General features: G+C 59.1%; 1 protein-coding gene across 1 annotated transcript in view; it reads right to left on the reverse strand.

Annotated features, from left to right (window-relative positions):
- Positions 1–19250, reverse strand: part of SLC29A1 (solute carrier family 29 member 1 (Augustine blood group)) — a 35995-nt gene that overhangs the window by 4392 nt on the left and 12353 nt on the right. The window contains exons 3-11 of the mRNA XM_050894952.1: positions 3654–3736; positions 3063–3144; positions 2630–2799; positions 2263–2402; positions 1920–2054; positions 1646–1743; positions 1180–1270; positions 960–1051; positions 697–805 (exon numbers count right to left, since the gene is read on the reverse strand). Of these exons, the coding sequence (XP_050750909.1) occupies positions 697–805; positions 960–1051; positions 1180–1270; positions 1646–1743; positions 1920–2054; positions 2263–2402; positions 2630–2799; positions 3063–3144; positions 3654–3682 (946 nt within the window). The 5' untranslated portion in view covers positions 3683–3736. The remainder of the gene's footprint in view (positions 1–696; positions 806–959; positions 1052–1179; positions 1271–1645; positions 1744–1919; positions 2055–2262; positions 2403–2629; positions 2800–3062; positions 3145–3653; positions 3737–19250) is intronic.

The following is a 19250-nucleotide window of genomic DNA, read 5'->3' on the forward strand; positions in this document are numbered from 1 at the left end:
GGAGCAGGTTTGCTGGCAGGACTTGTGACCTCATGCGGGACCCACGCTGGAGCAGTCTGTTCCTGAAGGAGCGCACCCCATGGAAGGGACCCACGCTGGAGCAGTTCGTGAAGAACTGCAGCCCGTGGGAAGGACTAACGTTGGAGAAGTTCGTGGAGGACTGTGTCCCGTGGGAGGGACCCCACGCTGGAGCAGGGGAAGAATGTGAGGAGCCCTCCCCCTGAGGAGGCAGGAGCGGCAGAAACAACGTGTGATGAACTGACTGCAACCCCCACTCCCCGTCCCCCTGCACTGCTGCGGGGGGAGGATGTAGAGAATTTGAGAGTAAAGTTAAGCCCAGGAAGAAGGGAGGGGTGGGGGGAAGGTGTTTTAAGATTTGGTTTTTATTTCTCATTATCCTACTCTGATTTGATGGGTAATAAATTCATTTTCCCCAAGTCAAGTCTGTTTTGCCTGTGACGGTAATTGGTGAGTGATCTCTCCCTGTCCTTATCTTGACCCACGAGCCTTTCGTTATGTTTTCTCTCCCCTGTGCAGCTTAGTAGGGAGAGTGATAGAGCAGCTTTGGTGGGCACCTGGCCTCCAGCCAGGGTCAACCCACCACACGTACTTACTACTTCAAGCCCCACTGTCTTTTCTCCCATTTACCTTGTTCCCAGTTTCCTCCTACCCCACCCCATCCCTGGCCACACTTACCCCATCTGTTTCCCTCCCCGAGGACCGTGGACACCTTAGCTGTGATGGAAGGAAAGACGCCAATGGTGACAGTGAAGACGAAGCAGACAGACACAGCCATGACCCAGAGCTAGGCAGATGAAAGAAAGAGGCTGGTACCAAACACGGGGCAAGAGACCAGCGCAGGGCTGGTCTCCTCTCCCCATGCTCTCCTACGCCTGTGCCCATCCCTTGATATGAGGGGCGGGGCAGGGCAGGGCAGGGGTTGCTGGCAACTCACAGACCTTCTTAAAAATAGCAATGACCGAGGGCTTCTCGTCAGGGTTGTGGATAGGGATGATCTTTGAATTATTCTGCTCCATCCCATTGGGCTCATCTGCAGCGAGAGACACAAGTAGGGCATTGCAGACCCCAGAAAGCTGAGATCTAATTTAGTCCTTCTGTCTCATTCTTCCTCTCAGCTCTTCCTCTTTTTCCTTCCTCTTCCTCCTCTCAGCCTCTCACCTTTCTTAATCAGGTCTCTCTTGGTCTCCAGCTCTGCATTGTACACACGGTACTCTGTCTTGTCCTTCATGGAGTAGTACCGGAAGAAATCCTGCAGAGAGACAGCCACGGAGAACTCATTCATGCGTGAGGAAAGAAGGCTGCCAGGGGCTGTGTGGTAATAGCAGATACGGGCAATATGGGCAAATGCAATATGGGCAAAGTACTCCTTCCACTTATGTCCAATACTGATGCTTTCCTGCTCACCCAGGAGCTCATTTCCACGGTACCCCAAGGAGACTAGGGTATCTGAGGTGGGAAGTATCCCAGAGAGCTCCCTTGGGACAGGGGAGAGCTTGCCCTGACCCAGGAGGTGGAGGCTGGTAGGAGCCAAGGCTGGGGTGCTAGTGTGCCATGGTCCTTGTGCTGTGACGTGCAAAGGTCCCATGTCCCGACACCTTTCCCCCCGAGGACAACAAAGTCTCACCATGCGAGGCAGAAGGATGTAGGAGAAGATTGCCAGCACAATCGCCACACAGGCCGTGGTGAAGTAACCGATGAAGCTCTCAGGTTGCTGGGCGCCAACTGGGAGCGCAGGAAGGGAGGAGATGGGGGGGGAAGAAGGAAGAAGACGATGAAGGCTGAGAGGAGCGAGGCCCTGCTGCCATCTCCCACCCAACCCTACAGCATGACCCCAGCAGATCCTGTTGACAGCAGTGCTCTGGGAAGGCCCTGTCACCTGCAGGGCAGAGATTACTCACTGGCAATACTGAAGATCATCGCCAAAGCGGCAAAGGTGCCCGCCAAGCCCTGCCCACTCATGATGGGAGCTGTGTAGCTGGCAGGCAGGAGCCCTGCCAGCCCAAAGAGGCTGCTCTGGAGGATGGCGCCGAAGGCTGCGAAGGGGAAAGATGAGCAGAAATGAGAAACCAAAGGCAAGGATGGACTGCACCCCTGCGGGGAGCCAGGGCCCCCACCCTGCGAGGCAAGGCAGGTCCCCCTCCTCCTTAGCTCTCCCACAGTGAGGTTCATGCTTTTCTCCCAGAGAGATCAGCCCTAGCCATGGGGCTGTGCCCCTTTCCTTCCCCCCGCTGCCTCACTCACAGTTGATGAAGACGATGCTGATCATGGTAAAGACAAAGAAGGGAAGAGGCTCCATGGTGACCTTCACCATAATAGCGGTGACTAAAAACACCAGCCCAATGGCCACCAGGCTGCCCAAGATGCGGATCTGCTGGGGAATCCTGCAAGAGAGGGTCTCAGTGAGGAAAACCCACCCCCCAAAAGCCTGTGAGGCTGGGGCCAAGCTCTCCCATGGGAATCCCAGCCAAACCCCAGCACGGGAGACCAGTGTTTTGCCTTTGACTTGACTGAACGGGCTGCGGCTTGGCTCAGTGCTGGGGCAGGAGGATGAGCCAGGGCTGGGCAGCCCTGTGGGGGCTGGCAGGGGCAAGGATGGGGCAAGGCTCACCGCTGGTGGATGAAGGAGTTGAGGCAGGTGAAGATGAGGAGGGGCACCATGGCGCAGAGAGTCATGAAGTTGTCAAACATGGACTGCAGGTAGGAGGGGGACAAGGCAGCCTCACCGGTTTGGTTCAAGAAGCGGCTCATCTCCGGGTCTGCAAGGCGGCTGATGAAATACTGCGAGGGAAGGAGCGTAGTGAGGCTGAGGTGCTGCGAGGCCTCCCCCCAGCACACTCAGGCCACCCTTATCCCCCCTCCGGCCCCATGCCCGGCCCTCCTGCCACCTCAGCGCCACTCGTCCCACCCAGGTCACCCACACTTCTGTCTCCTGCAAACGCGGGGGCTCTACGCTGTGCCGTGCTGCCACACCTACACCATGGTCCCTAGACGTGACAGGGGACAATTAGTGTCACGGGCAGCAGCGGGAGGGAAGCCCTCACCTCCCTGGCAGTCATGAAGAAATTCCATGGCAGCAGCGTTCCCAGGCCGAGGATGAAGAAGATCAGCCAGACAGCCTTGTACCTGCGGAGAGGACAGAGCGGTTTGGAGCAGGACGCTGGGCAGGGCAGGGGACAGGCATCGCTTCTGACTGTCCCCGACCCCGCAGTGGGAGGCAGCAGGAGGAGGAGGGAGGACGAAATTTATTGCCCTGCCCCTGCCCCACAGCCCCTGCTAGCCTGGGCTGCTGGAGGAGACGTGGCACCGCAGAGGGGCTGTGGGAGGCCCTCCCTGGGCGGGTACAAAGGCGGGAGGAGGCTGGCTGCTCCTCAGCATGTGGCACCCAGATGCACAGCGGCTGTTGCCAGAGCTGGGAGGGAGTCACGCTCCCCAGGCATGTCCCAGCACCGGGGACTGTTTGCAGCCCGTTTGCTATGGAAAAGTTGATGGAGAGAGCATCTCAGGGAAGGGACAGCTCGGTAGCCCAGTGAGCATGCAGGAGAGGGGATCCCCCAGATGCTGGGTCCCCCGTCCTCCCTCACCTCCTGGTATCCTGGATGTGCCCCCACACCTACACCAGAGCCCGGCATTACCTATCTTGGGGCCCGTCTCTTGCTGTCATCTTGTGCGGCAAGAGTCAGCACAGGTCCCAGCAAGTCTCGTGGCTGCTCTCCGTCTGGAAAGCAAACAGAGGATTTTATGAGGGAGCGAGGGACGCAGGCCAGGCAGGGGCAGTGCTGGTTTTAACCTCCTGGTCGTGCCACCGGGTAAGTGCTCCACAGTACCAGGAGCCAAACAGAGCCGGCAAATGGCGAGAGCACAGCGCAGCAGCTTTGGAAACCTGCGGCTCAGAGTCCTTCAGCCGAGGGGCTGTGACACATGGCCTTATTCTGCTGGCCAGGGGACACCAAGCCTTCCCTCCGAAAGGGAAACCGCTTTTCTGAGATGCCCAGGCTGCTCGGCACTGGCTGCCCAGCTGCTCCGCAGCAGGCTCTTAAGGGATTTATGAGCGTGCAGCTCTCTGCCCCCAATCCTGAGGCTGTGAGGGAAGCATATGCGCAGCGGGCTGTGTCCGCCCCCCCTTGCCCTCCCCACCTCCGTCCAACGCCTGGGGCACAGCGGCAGCACAAAAGACACATTTAATTCAGCAGCCTCTCCGGCCAGAACCACACAAACCCCCCATTTCCAATTCCCACTTCCCTGGGGCTCTCACAGCCCTTTCCTGGGTCACCTTGGAAAGCCAAGGGCGTCCCTGGCACTGCTGTCCCCTCCCCAGCACCCACTGCTCCTTTTCCCCCATCACCACCTGCCCAGCCCCTGCCACTGCCCTGCCATTTCTCTCCCCGCAGACAGCCCCAGAGACACAGCCCCGGGAACCCCGATAAGGGATCTTCCCTCCCCGGTCCCCCTCCTCTTCCTGGGGCAGAGTGGGATTAGCCGCCCTGGAGAAGCCGCAGGCCTGCCTTGTCCTTTTCCAGTCCGGGCAGCACAGCATGGGGTGCTCCAGCACCTCTCCCAGGGCTTCATCTGCAGCGGGGCTCCTGGCGCTGAGCCCCCAGCCTCCCTGGGGCATGCCCTTCAGCCGCCTGCACCGCTGCCGGCTACAGCATCCCTGCCTGCACCCTGCCAGGTAGGGCGTGGGAGGAGGCAGGCAGGAAGCAGCATGCTGGGATCTGTAGTCCCTACCAGCCCCGGCGTGCATTAAAGGCAGCGGAGCCCGTCCCTTGTCGCAGGTGCTCGTGTGGCTCTGGGCACAGCTCGCTTCCTCCCCCGGTGTGGTCCTGCAGGTTGGGGAGCCTACAGCTATGATGGAGCCGAAACATAGCCGGCAGGATGTGGAGAGAGATTTGGGAAGCCCGTTGGCTGCTTGGAAAAGCCAGAGCACGGGACCGAGAGCCCCACCAACCTGGCAGGTGCCACCCCATGGCGCCGGAGCCGTCTGCAGTGCTGCTCTCCTGCCTTCCCATGCAGACAGCTCCTGCCTTGCCCTTGTGAGCCACCCGGGCTTCCAGAGAAAACATCCCAAAATCCCCTCCCGGCAGCCTGCCAGTCCTCTGTGGGCAGGAGACGCCCCGAGCCCTGACCTAGGATTAGCAGGGGGATCTGCAAGCACGACTGCCACCCCCTTGCACACAGAAACCCTGCCGGGGCCACTGCTTGTCCCTGAGCAGACAGACCTCTCCCCCAAAGAGGTGGGAGAAGCCCAGCTCCCCCAACAGGTCCCCAGCAAGCCCTCAACACGCTGTCCCTTGCCCAGCCAAGCCCATGGCCCCCCTCCCAGCCCCCCACCAGGTCACATCGGTGTCCCAGGAAACTGGGACAGGGACCCAACCCCACAGACATACCTGGGGAGGACGAAGCCAGGGAAAGCCCTGTGTTCAGCGTATTTGAAGGCAGCGCGGTCCCCCCACTTTCCGCACCCCCCCTGCGCTTGGGGGTGAGCGTCAGGCCCCGGCTCAAGTCACGGGGGCTGGGGCCATGTGGGTCTAGTGGCATCCGCGGAGGAGGAGAAGAGGTGTCGGGTACCACAGCTGGCACATGGCCAGGGTCCCGCTGTCCAAGCGCCCATCCGCGGTGCCCGGGGAAGGGAGGAAGGGAAGGGTGTCGTGGAGGAGGTGGCAGGAGCCAGGGGTGGCAGGGAGGAGGCAAGGGGGATTGGGGCTCGGGAGGTGCTGGGGCAGGGCGCTGCGTGCTGCTCTGCCACGCTGCTTTCCCAGCCGCCTCCTGCTTCCGTCCAGAGAGCGCCCATATCCCTGCGTCAGGAGCCTGACCTCGGCAGGCGCTGCCTGACTGCCCAGCCGCAGCCTCCTGCCTGCTCTGTTTGTTTTCTGTCTCACTTCGCTAAGTGCCTCCTAATTTTTTCCACAAAGAGCCGGTGCCTGCCAAGGGACACACGGGTCAGCACTCATTACGGCAGGAAACGCATCCAGCCGCCGCTCTTACAAACAAACAGCCCTACCACAAACAGAAAAGGTCACACGAACCAACATCAGCAACAGGTGGCAACCCTGCTCCCACCCGGCGAGAGCAGCCCCACCGTAAGGGACCGGGGGACGGAGGCCACCCTCCAGCCACCAGGCTGGGGCAGCGCAGCTCTAACCAGCTCCTGGAGGAGCCTGCTCATGTTTAGCCTGGCCACCAGCTCGGCGGCAGCACAGCCTGGGGGACAGGGAAAAGGAGGAGCGACGCGGGGCCTTGGCATAAGGACATCCATTTTGTTTCTGGGCGTAGAGCAGTCTGTCTTATCCCCTTGGAAGCGCTGTGTAAGTGGAAGGAGCGAGATAACAAGGAGTGGGCTTAACAAACCACAGGCTAGCACCTCTGAGCAGATACAAACAAGAGATTTTAATACAAACAACAATTTTAATTGCCCTTTCACGCCACACAAAGGCCTTGACAGACGCTAAGTGACACATGCAGTATTGGGCCACGTGCAGTCCCATTGCCAGCCAACCTCTGGGAGCCCACGGCAGGGCCAGCCGTCACCAAAACCGCTTAACCTCTGCAGAAAAACTTGCACTGCAGGACAGCCACACCTGCAGGCAGCCGTTTGTCACCAGGCTTCAGAGATTTCCCTACCTCTCCCTTCCCACGCCTCACCTTTTCTCCTGCTTCTGCTGCCTTCGCTGAAGGTGAGCACAGTGCATGCTTGGCTTTACACTCAAGAGCAATTTCACGGTGCCGGGTAGGCATGTTATGGGTTTATACCCAGAAACACCAGGTCTTTAAAGAAAAGCCCTTTATGCCACACCAAGCGTAGCACTGTCCTTGCAGTCCCTAGACATGGGGCTGCCAGCAGGCCTGACGGCAAGCACCCTGTGTCCTGCTGCTGCCACTTGCAGGGGACCCCTTTGCAGGGATAAGGTCAGCACTTCCTCCGAGCACGGCCAAGACGGGGCAGGGCCAGGTGCCTCACCAGGCTTCACTTCATCCCCTTCGTCCGCTCACCCCCCTGGGTGACACCAGAGCCCTCCCGGCAGGAAGGCTGATCCGGGGGTCCATCGAGGTTTACCTGTGGGCAGGGAACAAGCCCGGCACGGGTGTGCGAGTCACATGAAGCCCTGGTGGCCGTGACTCAGCTGGAGGATGGGAAACGCTCCGAGACTGCCCTTTTCATGAGATTTCATGTGCGTGCCTGAACTGTAACCATGCCACTCGCGGGTCCTCCTACCTTGTGCCGGGGTCTGGGAGAACAAGCCTCCTGGGCCGCGTCCTGCCTGCCTCCACCTTCAGCCACCAGCTGCGAGGACGTGTGCTTGTATTTCACAAGACGTATGAGTGTGCGTGATTGTGCACCAATACCAAAGCACTGGGACAAATGCAAGCCCTCCCAAAATAAGGGCAGGTACCCTGGGTCAAATCAGAGGCGGGTCTGGCTCAAAAGCTTGGGTAAGAGTGGCACAGGCATAGACTAACTCCCCGACCGCTCCCCCAGCCTCCAAGCTGGGAGGGACGTGCTGTTCATGTGTTTTGTAGCCTGCAGCGGGTTTCACTTCTGTGAAATCCCTGCTTCCCCCTCTAACTCGGGAACCTCTGAGCGAGGGCAGCATCTCTCCCCGTGCAGGGCCTCGGCCGGGGCTCTCTCGCCCTCGCTGTCAAAGGGTGGATGAACATTGGAGTGGCTTCTCCATGCCAGCCACAGCTTTACAGGCCTGTACTGTATCCACCCTACAGCACGTTTTCCAAACAGAAATTCTAGCTCACTTAGTCATCCAGGCACGGCTCCACGCCTTCAGTCCTCCTTGTTGCTTTTCTCCCAACCTTCCCCGGCTCCCCTTGACCCTTCCAGAGATGCTGGGACTGGGGGCACACAGGGACTGCGAGGGGGTGAGATGCCAATTTGAAGAGCGGCATAAGGCTTTCCTGCTTTGTTTCTGCTTTGTCACTCACAAAGATGATTCGATGTGTTTTTATGCACACCAAGCTATCCAAAACAGCCCCAGGCCTTGCTGCAAGTGGCCGGCTCATTGTGTAATCTTGTTTGTGGATTTGGGGTTTTCCCCCCTACCCCCCTCGTCTATCACTTGATATCTATCTAAACTGAATTTCATCTGCCTACCACCTGGTTTTGTAATGGTCTTCTGTACTCTTCCTAGCTGGCCCTTGTCCCCATGAACCTGAGTAATCCAATTGCCTCAGCAAGCCCTATCATCTCACTGCTCATTCCCTTTTCCAGGTCACTCACGAATGCATTGAAAAACATGGGACCCAACGCAGCGATCTCTTTCCACCGCAAAAACTGACTGCTGACTCCTACACCCTCCTTCCTGTTTTCGTACCAATTACAGAGCCATGTGAGGACCTTCCCTCTTGACCAGCCAGTCTCCTTAAAAACTGGGCTGAAAGCCCTGGTTGAATGTTTTTCGGGAAGCGGCGCGGACGCCATGAGCCCAGAGTCCCTACGAAGCACTGCCCCAGCTCGGGGGCCCCTCGGCAGGAGCCTCCCCACCTGCCCACGGACCCCGTTCCCTGCACAGACACTTGGGACATGCAGCAGATTCTCTGGGCAGCTTTTCCCTGAAGTTCCCTCCAGCCCTTCCTAGAAATGAACGTCACATCTTTCCCCCCTCCCAGTCCCCGGGGGCCAGGGCAGTTGTGAATGAATGACTAGAGGCCACACGTGACAGCCAGCCGGTTCACCCTCCCTTTCCTTCTGGTGAACATCGCCTTGCCCTAGCGACTTGTTGCTGTTTAGCTTTGCTTTCTAACCTTTCCTCTGCGGATGCTCTGGGAAGCCCCCCAAAAGAAGGTGGAAGAAACTGCTCAGGCTCTTCTGGAGCAAACAGAGAGGCAAAAGCTTCATCTGGACTTTCTGCTATGGCCTCTCTTCCTCCGATCCCCCATCCCTCCAACGGGCTGCGGCAGGCTTTCTACTCCTGGTGTGCTTTGTGAGCAGTTTCCATCAGAGAGCTGATAGCACTTCCTATTATTCTTGTTCTTCTCCATTCTGAGCCCTGCCTCTCTGCAAACAGGCTTCCTGCGCCATCCGCTCCCCCCAGCGCTGCTCGTGCCTGTGTCCTGAGGAGGGGGCTTAGCAGGGGAGCAGGATGGGGGCATATCTGCCCCCTCCCTTGCCTTGCTGCCTGCAGACAAACCCTTCCACATCGCCAGAGCTTGGCAGGCAGAAGAAACCTTCTGCAAGGCAGCCCGTGCAGCACCCTCACCCCACAGAGGTGAGGGTCCCTGGGCGATGTTTCTGACCTGCTTCACCTTGCTCCCTCCACTCCTCCATGGGCAAAAGGAGAGGCAGCTCTAGACCCTCTCTGCCTTCAGGCTTGTGGCACTCGCAGCCACCACGCAAACTCCCCGCAAAGCAGGAGCTACAGAGGCCGTCCCTGCTCCCAGCACCCAGCGCCGGCTGTTATCTCGGCTGCTGAGTGGCGTGGGGAGGCGCGGGGGGAGCGTTCAGCCCTGCGGTGTGTTTTGAACTGTGCACACCAGCCAGCTGCACAGTCCTTTATCTGGAGAGTTCAAGGAGCCACGAGAGGCTCCTCGGGGGCCCTCGCCCCCAGCAGGTAAAGCGACCTGGCCGGGTGGCAAATTCCCCAGGGCCCGGCAGGACTCCAGTGCTGTCCCTGAAGGGCTTCCCACCAGGGAGAGGGGAGTGGGCAGTGACAGGGCAGAGCCAGCCCTAAAACTACCCCAGGTAACGCAGCTGGGACTCTTCCACCCATCACCAAGTCCCACAAGGCCATGGGCATCCACCTCCCCACCAGGGCTGCTGAGTGGGTTTCCAGCCCTGACATATCGCTGGCCAAATACCAACAAGGGGGCCCTAGCGATGGCAGCCCCACGATGAACGCACACACCTCTCTCCTCAGCACACGGCAAGTGCCCAAGCCCAGGCACACCTGGTCCCCGGCCAGAGAAAACCCCCCAGGCACCCATGCAACCCCCTGGAGCGGAGATGGGTGCTCCTGCTCAGCATCCCATCAAACGCTGCGGGGGGACATTTTAATGTCACAGCAAGAAGCTTACCAGAAGGGCAGGTTGGTCCCAGACCCTTGCTCCTGGTCGCTTCAGGCCACGGGACTGCGGGGATGGCGCAGCCTTGGGAGAGGCAGGAAAAGCCCCGCAAATATCGGAGCAGTCGCCTGCTCCAAGGCTGGTGGTTTGGGGGTGCAGGAGGAGATACAGTGCCCAGGGGGGGCAGGAGCTAAGGGGGGACGTCATTTCTAAGGAGGCATCAGAGGGGGAGAGATAAGCTGCTCTCGGGAGCCCATTTGCAGAGACAGGATTCGTAGGGGCTCTTCCAAGGAGCTGGTTTCCCTGATGGCACCCGCTCAGGCCACTGTCCCCAGGAGAAAAGACCATCCCCTCCAAGCCACAACCTTGACCTCCTTCTCGGCAGGCTGGGGAAGAAGGCATGTTCTTCCAGGGCTAGGTTCAGGCTCCATTTGTTGGAAATTTAGAAAAATAAAGACCCTTTCTCCCAAGGGCGGAGGGAGGGATTTGGTCAGGGCTCCACTCAATGCAGCTGCAGAAACCTCCAAAAACAGGCAGAAACCACCTCCAGGACCTGGACGGTGCCTCCAGGCAGCTTTCAGCACCTCCAGGGGCTGCCTGGAGGTGGGGAGGGGTGGAGGGATGACCCGCTATGGGCAGGCACAGAGGCTCACACCAAGCTCATCGCCACCTGGCCATGGCTTCCCATGGGATCACCATGGATTCGGGGAGAGCCCAGGGATGCTTCACCTCAGACCTTCATCCTCACCCGGCATCCTCTGCAGCCGGCAGCCCCTCACAGCCCACGTCCACAGGGCTGGTCCGAACCCCCCGGGGGTGCCGGCATGGCCAGCGGAGGTGCTGCCTGGCTCTGCCTGGGGGCCGTGGGGAGGGGGGTGCTGCGGGAAGGGGTGCTCCCCCAGGGTCGGCCTGGGGGCCGTGGCAGGAAGAGGCACAATAGGAGGAAGCCAAGTTTCCTCTTCCCAATGGAGAAAACCCTACAGGACCCCTGGGGAGAACAACCGGACACCATTAATGTAAAAATCAGCTGGGAGCACAAGGAGCGGCCAGAGGCAGCCCTGAGTTGGGAGCAGGTCCTCCGTGCATGGAGCAGCCTGGGGCTTGGTGCAGCGGTGGCACAGGCCACCATGTACCAGGGCAGCCATGCACGGAGGACAGAGGCAAGCCCAACCATGCCACAGCACAAGGCACAGTGCTGGCTCCTGCCTGCCCGCAGCCCAGCTCTCCTGCAGGCAGGTGACACTCTTTATTTCCACCCAGTCGGGTGGGAAGAGGGATGCTCCCTGGTGGGCTGGGGCAGCACTTAGGTAAGACTCTCTGGGGCATGGCTGCCAGATGCATCTCTTTTGCTTTAGTAGCTTGCCCTTGAGTCACGCTCAGGCTTGCTCAAGAGGAATCCCCATCTGTACAGATGATATCTCAGTCAGCCGCACCTTGGGCAGCAGCAACAGCACGTCGGAGGGATGGGCTGAGGCTACAGGACCGTGTTCCCATTTCCCCCTCCTGTCTGCAGCTGAAAGGAGTGAAGGTGAGACCCATAAAGAGGAAGCATACAGCAAGACAGGACGAGAACAAAACAGCTCATGGCCAGACAAGTCTGAAGATAAGGACTCAATGAATGCATGGGAAGAAACCCAGGGGATAGAGTCCCACAGCTGGGGAATGAAAGAGGGGCAAGATGAGTTTCTCCATACCCTGCCTTCTCCTGGGCTTGGTAGGGCCGTATCTACCAGCAACATGTGGCTATCCCGAGGTGACCGCTCAGGGAGCAGTACTGGAGGGGAAGAGCAGGACTGCAGGAGGCCACTTGCCATTGATGGCCCCCAGGGTGCTGGGATGGAGAGTGGAGAGGATTCCTCCGTCATTGCTTCATGTTCCTGGCCCCAGGACTGAGCTCAGAGCTGGCAGACCCAGGAAGGAGTCAGGCCAGGAACAACACAAGGGAGCTGAGCACGGAGCAACCTGCGGTGAGGGGCTGGGGGAGAAGGATGGGGACACCTTACGTTGCAGCCGGGAGGTCCTCAAAACAGCCCTGCAGTGGGGGGCAAGGCAGGGGGGCTGTGAAATCATTGGAAAGTTCAACAGCCCCTCTAAATCCTTCCCAAGCTATGCATGGAGCCCCTTCTATGCACGGAGCCCCTGGCGGAGGAGGCTTGGAGGGCTCAGCTCAACCCCAAACACGCTTCCCCACCCCAAATGCCACTCTGCACTTTACGGGGGCTCCTGTCCCCCAGGAGAGCCCAAGCCCAGGGCTCGCTCGCTCGTCCCCAAAACAGGGCTCCTTCTGGAAGGGCAGGAAAAGCTGGCAGTCAACCAGCAGTGAGCGCACCTCCCCACAGCAGCCCCCTGCCCGCTGCCACCCAGCCACCTCCCACACCCCGGGGCACGTTCACCTCCCGGGGGAGAGGCTCTGTCCTTCCAGCTCTGGCTCCTTCCCCTATGGAGCCGGTGCCGGATGCAAACGCGCAGAGCTGGCAGCAGGTAGGACCCTCAGCCAGCAAGAGCTGCCCGCACCCCATGGAAGCTGCTGAACTACATGTACCTGGGCCACGCTGCCCCCTTGCCCGAGCCCACCGAGCTCCGTCCGGGACTGGACAGAGCGAGCCTTGCCCCTGCACCCAGAGGACTCGGCGGAGGGGCTGCAGCAGGCTGCCAGCCCTGCTGGCGGGCTGGCACAGGGACAGAAATCATTTTGCCCCGGCTCAGCAAGTTTTTGGAGGCTGGGCTGGGCTGCACAGCTGCTTCCAATTTAGTCGGGGGGCGGAGGAGTGAAACCAGGAATTTCCCCAGCTCCCAAAATTTGGAGGGGCAATTCCTCCCCACTGACCGGCAGCCCCCTGGCAGAAGCTGGGACAGACACGCGGGGGCCAACCACCACCGGGCCTGCGGCAGATCAAGGTTGGCTCCGTCCTCCACATGTTGGCTGTGCCCGGCAGCTGGGACAAAAATACAAGGGCTATTTTGGGTCCCCGCAGACCAAAGTGGCCTTTCGCTTGTAGGCCAGCTCCTCAGGAACAGGGGCCCTGGCTGACCGCTGCTTTCGGCATGAAGTGTCTGCAGCCCTACTGGGAAAGGGGATGGCAAGCAGGGAAGCAGGTTTTGGTGCCCACCACGGTCCCGCACAGTCCGTCTGCCAGCCGCCTGTCCTGCCAAGATCCCGCTCGCTGCCCAGACAGCCGCAGCATCTCAGCAAACCCCAAACTGGCTTCAGCTACTAAATGCAGCCATTTCACAATGGATGGCGGTATGGCAGTCTTTGTCCAGGAAACGGGGCACGTCTGTCACCCCCTCACCCCCTTTGTCCCAGCTAAGGGGCACCTCACGATCCCCAGAAACAGAAGGAGGGAGAAGGGATGGATGCCCTGGCTGGGTCTGCTCCCGCCACGTGCCCAAAGCCAGTCACTTCCAAAGTTGCAGCCATCTCCGAGCAGCAGGGCAAAGCCGTCCCCACAAGTCCTAGGAGTTGGGGGGACTGGAGGAGCCACACACGCCTGCACATTTCCCAGCTGATTTTAAATTAGGCCGAGGGGAAGATGCTGCCTGCTGAGAGCCGGGCTTGCCGTGTCCCTGCTCTGTGGCAGCTCCAGAAGAGCCGTGTGGGCAGCGTACGGTCTGTGGACTGAGGAACGGAAAGCCAAGGTGGCAGCAAGCCATCAGCAGCATGGAGCAAGCAAAGGACTTGGAGTAAACACCCAGGGCGGAAACGCCACCTCTGGCACCCTCTTCCCTGAACAACTCAGCTTCCCCAAACACCCTGGCAGGACTCGGGTCTCACATGTGGAGCCAGCGCAAGGCTCGAGGCGGACACCTCCTTCGGAGGGAGTGTCCTGGTTTCAGCTGGGATATAGAATTAATTCTCTTCTTAGTAGCTGGTACAGTGCTGTGTTTTAGATTTAGTGTGAGAATGATGTTGATAACACTCTGATGTTTTAGTTGTTGCTAAGTAGCGCTTATCCTAAGTCAAGGGTTTTTCAGTTTCCCATGCTCTGCCAGCAAGCAGGTGTGCAAGAAGCTGGGAGGGAGCATAGCCGGGGCATCTGACCCGAACTAGCCAAAGGGATATTCCATACCATAGAATGTCATGCCCAGTATATAAACAGGGGGGAGTTGGCCAGGAGGGGCTGATCGCTGCTCGGGCATCGGTCAGCGGGTGGTGAGCAATTGCATTGTGCATCATTGGGTTTTTTTTTCCTTTTTCTTCCCCCCCCTCTTTTTTTGTTATATTCCTTTTCATTACTATTATTATTATTATTTTTCATTATTATTATTGTTAGTATTATATTTTACTTTAGTTATTAAACCGTTCTTATCTCAACCCACGAGTTTTACCTTCTTTCCCAATTCTCCTCCCCACCCCACTGGGAGTGGGGGGGAGTGAGGGAGCGGCTGTGTGGTGCTTAGTTGCTGACTGGGGTTAAACCACGACAGGGAGTAAGTCAGAGGCCAAAACTCCCGCTCTCAGCACTGGCCTCAGCTAACCCACGGCAAACAGGAAAACCTTTATGTGGGTAGGATCAGGCAGGGAGAGCCAACAGGAGGTGGGGAGCTCACCCCCACGTCTGCCCAAACCCTGGCAAAACAGACTTTCCCTCATGACCAACAATAAGCCTGGCTGCAAGTCAGGAAGGGCAAGTCACATCCCTTCCAAATCCCAACCTGCAGACACTGCCGCATCGTGCAACCGGCCGACACCCGGTGTGCCACAGCCACGAGGTCCCGGGCTGCCTGGGACCATGAGCATCCTCGGGGATGCCTCAGGTAGGCATGGAGAGCCCCACCTGAGAGTCCCCGAGCGCTCTGCTCGTGCTGAAACGGTGCTTTGGAGAGGTTGGCGTCGGCTTGCAGGCTCTGCCGGCATCCCAGCCTCCCCCACGTTAATTTGGGGAGCAGAGGAGACGAGGGCAGCTCTGAGACTCCCCACTGGAAGACCCAAGGGTACCATAGCCTCTGTCAGAGTGGGCTGGCCATCCGGCAAGGCATCCTGCCGGAGCTTGCCTGAGTGCCTGAACACGCTGAGATGCCAATGCACTCCCACAGCGATGCCGGGCAATAGGGAGCCCAGGGGCTGAGCCCTGCTGAAGCAGTCCCTGTCTGACACACCACATCCCCCTTGCAGCCATGGGGAAAGGAAGGGAGGGACAGCTGGTGGCAGACGACTTGTGTTTGTTTATCGACGGCCAGGCAATTTACTGCTGTTGGGTTTTGTTTCTGGTCGAAGGCTCCAGCTGCCGAGCCCAGGCAGGGGGAGCGCGGGGCCCTACAGCAGCTCCCTCGGCCCCCTGCGAGGCACGGCTCCTGCCCTGCATCGCCTGGGCACCCTGCACCCACTGCCTCCGGGGTAACAGCCCCGTCTGGGAACATGCTGGCAGATCAATGCCCTGATGTGGTTCACCACGCAATCACACCAACCTTGTATTGCCACAAGGAGTGGGTGTGAAGACGGGAAGGAGAAGCTGCAGGGGAGGGTGGATCGCTTCTTAATAGCTTGGTTGTGTTGCCATTGGTCTGCCTCCTCTCGTGGTTAATGGATAACGCTCCCACTCTCGTCAGGATGGCGTGGAGACCTACCCAACCCCGCCGGCCTCAGCCACAGCCCAACATCTACAAACCCCGATGGCTGAAAGCACTGCACTCCCTGCGTCTATCCTGTGGCAGTGGGCTCCCCGAGTGGGCAGAGGTCCCGACTGGAGGAAATACCATCGGGAAGCTCATCCACAGCACCAAGGGAGGGTATCTCAGGCAAAAAAATGGAATTGCCTCCAACTTGGTCCTGAGGCCTGGAAAAGACAAGGCCTGTCGAAGGCAGGGCAGGCAGGGCAGGCAGCTCCTTCAATCCTGAGCCCCTGGCCAGGACCAAGAAGGGAGCTGTGCCACCAGTCCCTCCCGCCTCCCTGAGGTGTTCTCCAGGTGTAATCCCCAAGCCTAAAAGGAGGGAGCTCCTCTCACGAGGGTTTCCCACGAGCAAACCTGTAGCAAAACTCAAACGGGGCCGCCCACCCCAAAGCCCTCACCGTCTTTGAGCTCCTCCAGGCAAACCGGCCCTCGGCCGCAGGTGTAAATCGGCTCCCTGTCCCTGCGTGGCATCAGTGGGTGGCTGTGCTAGGTGTGATGAACCAGGCAGGGGTGAGGACCACGCTCAGAGCCGCAGCATGGGCAGCAGCGGGAGAAGCCAAGTGGGGTGGCCCAGGCGGGACGCCCCTCTCCCCAGCAGTCTTGCAGGAGGCTGGGGCCATTTCAGTGGCAGTCTGGGGGTGCTGGTACGCATTCAGGTTGATGGCGTGCCCTCGGCACAGCAAGGCTGATGACCCAGTCCTGCTGCCATGACTCAGCATCAGTACTGGCCAGAGGGGGCTGCTCGCCGGGCGGGAGGCTGACCGCACAACCTTCCAGTCCCATTGCTGCTCCCGAGCCGGCTGCATCCCTTCCAGCCTTGCTCTTCTTCACCTCCAGTCCCTGCCTGCCTCCTCCCTCTGTGGCTTCTCGGTCCGCTCACTCCATGAATTTCCAGCTGGAAATTTCACAGCGAGGTGCTTTCCCATCAGACGAGTCCTAAAGGAAATGAACTAAAGCAAATCCCACCGGCAGTGGTGTGGCGGGAAAAGGGCAAGAAGGTTCGGTGGAAATCTGCCTCATTTCCTGCTGGCTTCTTCTGCATGAGCCAGCAGGCAGACAATAGCTCTCTGCTCCCCTTTGGCCTCAAAAAAACCCGGTCTCCTGGAGATGAAGTCTGACTGTGCTCACCCCTGGCTTAACGAAGAGGCTGAAAGAGAGCCTCAAGCACTGCACCCAGAATGCCAGGCTCACCGATTTGTGTCACAGATGATGCATGACAGCCATGCATACCCAGTGCTTTGAGCCTCCCCTTTCTTGGGGATCGGTGAGACCAGGGAGAAGCCTGCTCCAACCTGAAGCAGGACCAAAATGTCACAACAGTGATGTTCTTCACACCACCAGCATCAGCAATGAAGTTACAAAGGGCTAGCGCTATCCCTATGCAACAGCTTCCCTTGTCTCATGGGAGCAACAACCCTTGTACACGTTCCTCACGCAGCACCACGGCTCCTCTCCCACACAGGGACCCCAGAGCCCACGTACAGCCAATCCCCCAACCAGGTTTGCGGGGTCTGGAATGGGAGATGGGGTGCAGCACTGCACTGCAACCTCAGCTGGGGGCAGTGGGGTCCCTCCGGACCACACATCCTGATGTAACCAAACCCACCCAGGGTCTGCCCCTACTCCACACGCTTGTTTCCCCATCCCACGTCTTGCACACTGTTAACCTAGGAAGCACTTAGTCTTTATCGCACTGCTTAATCAAATCCTAATAGCTGTGTGGCTGTTAAAACCCTGACTCCTGCCCATCTGCAAATGCCTGTAGCTTACTCCGCATAGTGCTTTGCGCCTGAGCTTGCTGGCAGCTGAGTACGAGTTAGCATGGAGATGCGACTCTGAAAGCTCACAGTCCTGCAGCCCCAGCAGCGCCAGTGCTGGGCTGGCAGACATCACAGGGCAGAGCTAGGTGCTGGGGAGGCTCAGGAAGGTGCAGGCAGGCGAGCGGAGTTTGCACTGTGGGGTCGGTACTGAGCTGGCAAGCAAACAGCACTCTGCTGATAAGAGGGGGTGTTGCAGCTTCCTTAACACTTGCCAAGGACCTGGATGTTACGCTGGATGAAAACAACTGAGATCTACATCTGTCCTAGAGAAAGCACCGGACGCTGCTTGCTGGCATCCCAAAGCCCATGTCCAGTGCCTTCCCATCTGGACAGGGCAGGCGGGTGCTCCTGGGCTCCCTCTGGCCCAACGGGCCAGTCCCCAGCCCTGCCTCTACCAGCGGAGCTAGGAGTGGAGCCAGGCAGAGTGAAGAAGGTGCAGCATGGGAGTGGGTGAACGCGTGCCTTGTCCACCGTACCCTGGCTTCCCCCCAGACCACAACAAGGAGGGAGACAGGTCAGGCCAGGGCAAGAACAAAGCCCATGGCTCATCTTCAAAGAGGAAGAGGCTCATTAATACCTCCCAGCCCAAGATAATGAGAGCAGGGATGCCATGATGGGGAAATGATGCCAGTAGTTAATTACGCAGCTTGGGGAGGAAGAGAGAAGAGGGACAACTGCAGGATGGAGGTGCCACACTGCCCTGTGTGCTGGCGCTACATTGCTGGTTCAGGCTGGAGTGAATTTCTTCATCCTCTTCACTCCAGGTACCTGGTACAGCGTAGGCCCTCACCTCTCATCTGTGCTAGCTGTGCGGGAACAGGCACTCTGCAAACCATCTTCTGGGGCCTATGTTACAGCCCTTGGTGCTGTATGGAAAGCGCCCCTGCTCTGTGAAGACCTTCTCGGTGAGCCAAGAGCAAGCCTACCTGTCTTTTCCAGGAGCAAAAGGCAACGGCGGGAGCAGGAGTGCTCTGGAGAGCACACGTGTGGTGTCCGCACTGCAGTGACACTGTATCAATGGCCCATGAACTGCACTCAGACAACCAGCGAACCCGAGAGAAAAGCATCCCTGCCTAGTCACATCCTGAGATAGCTTTGTAGTGAAGGCAGGCTCAATGGAGCCTGAGGCTGTCCGGCAGCTCGCAGGGGCTGTCCAGTGGAAACGATGCCACCAAGCCGGGATGCGGTGCAGGAGGGGAGTGGGATTTCCCATGTCGGCATTCACAGAAGTCCCTCAATTGTGTCAGCTCGCAACAGGCAGCTGAGGGGCCATCGGGCTGCTTCCTGCTTCGGAGCAGCCGGGAAGCGCATCCAGCTGTGGCCAACAGCTGCATGAATTCCTCCTGCAGCCCCTAGCCCTGGGGAATCTACTGGGCTCAAGGATACAGGCTCACTTGTCTGCGATCCCACAGCCCCAGGGCTTGGCCGCTGCTGCCTTCCCACACAGCCCGCAGCTCCACAGCCTGTTCCCGAGAGGCATATGGGAGCACTGGTGAGTACAGGCAGGGACTGTGTTGGTCTGGCAGTATTAGCACCTAGCAGGGGTGAGAGGCTCACATTTAAACACAGCGGTGGGGAGGACAGCACAAAAGGGCTCCACACGGAGCTCTCAGCGCTCCTGCCTGGACCAGGCTCTCCATTAACACAGCTGGTTTGCTCAGGAATGGAAAGAAACGCTTACTGAAATCTTCCACAGCATCCCACAGCCGACTGGGAGCATTTTCTTGAGCAGGACCTGGAGCAACCCCGGCCCAGCGGCTTTGCTGCCAGCCAAAGGGGGCTCTGCCCCGC

The sequence above is a fragment of the Gymnogyps californianus genome, chromosome 3, assembly GCF_018139145.2.
Source record: "Gymnogyps californianus isolate 813 chromosome 3, ASM1813914v2, whole genome shotgun sequence".
In the NCBI taxonomy this organism is placed as follows: Eukaryota; Metazoa; Chordata; class Aves; order Accipitriformes; family Cathartidae; genus Gymnogyps; species Gymnogyps californianus.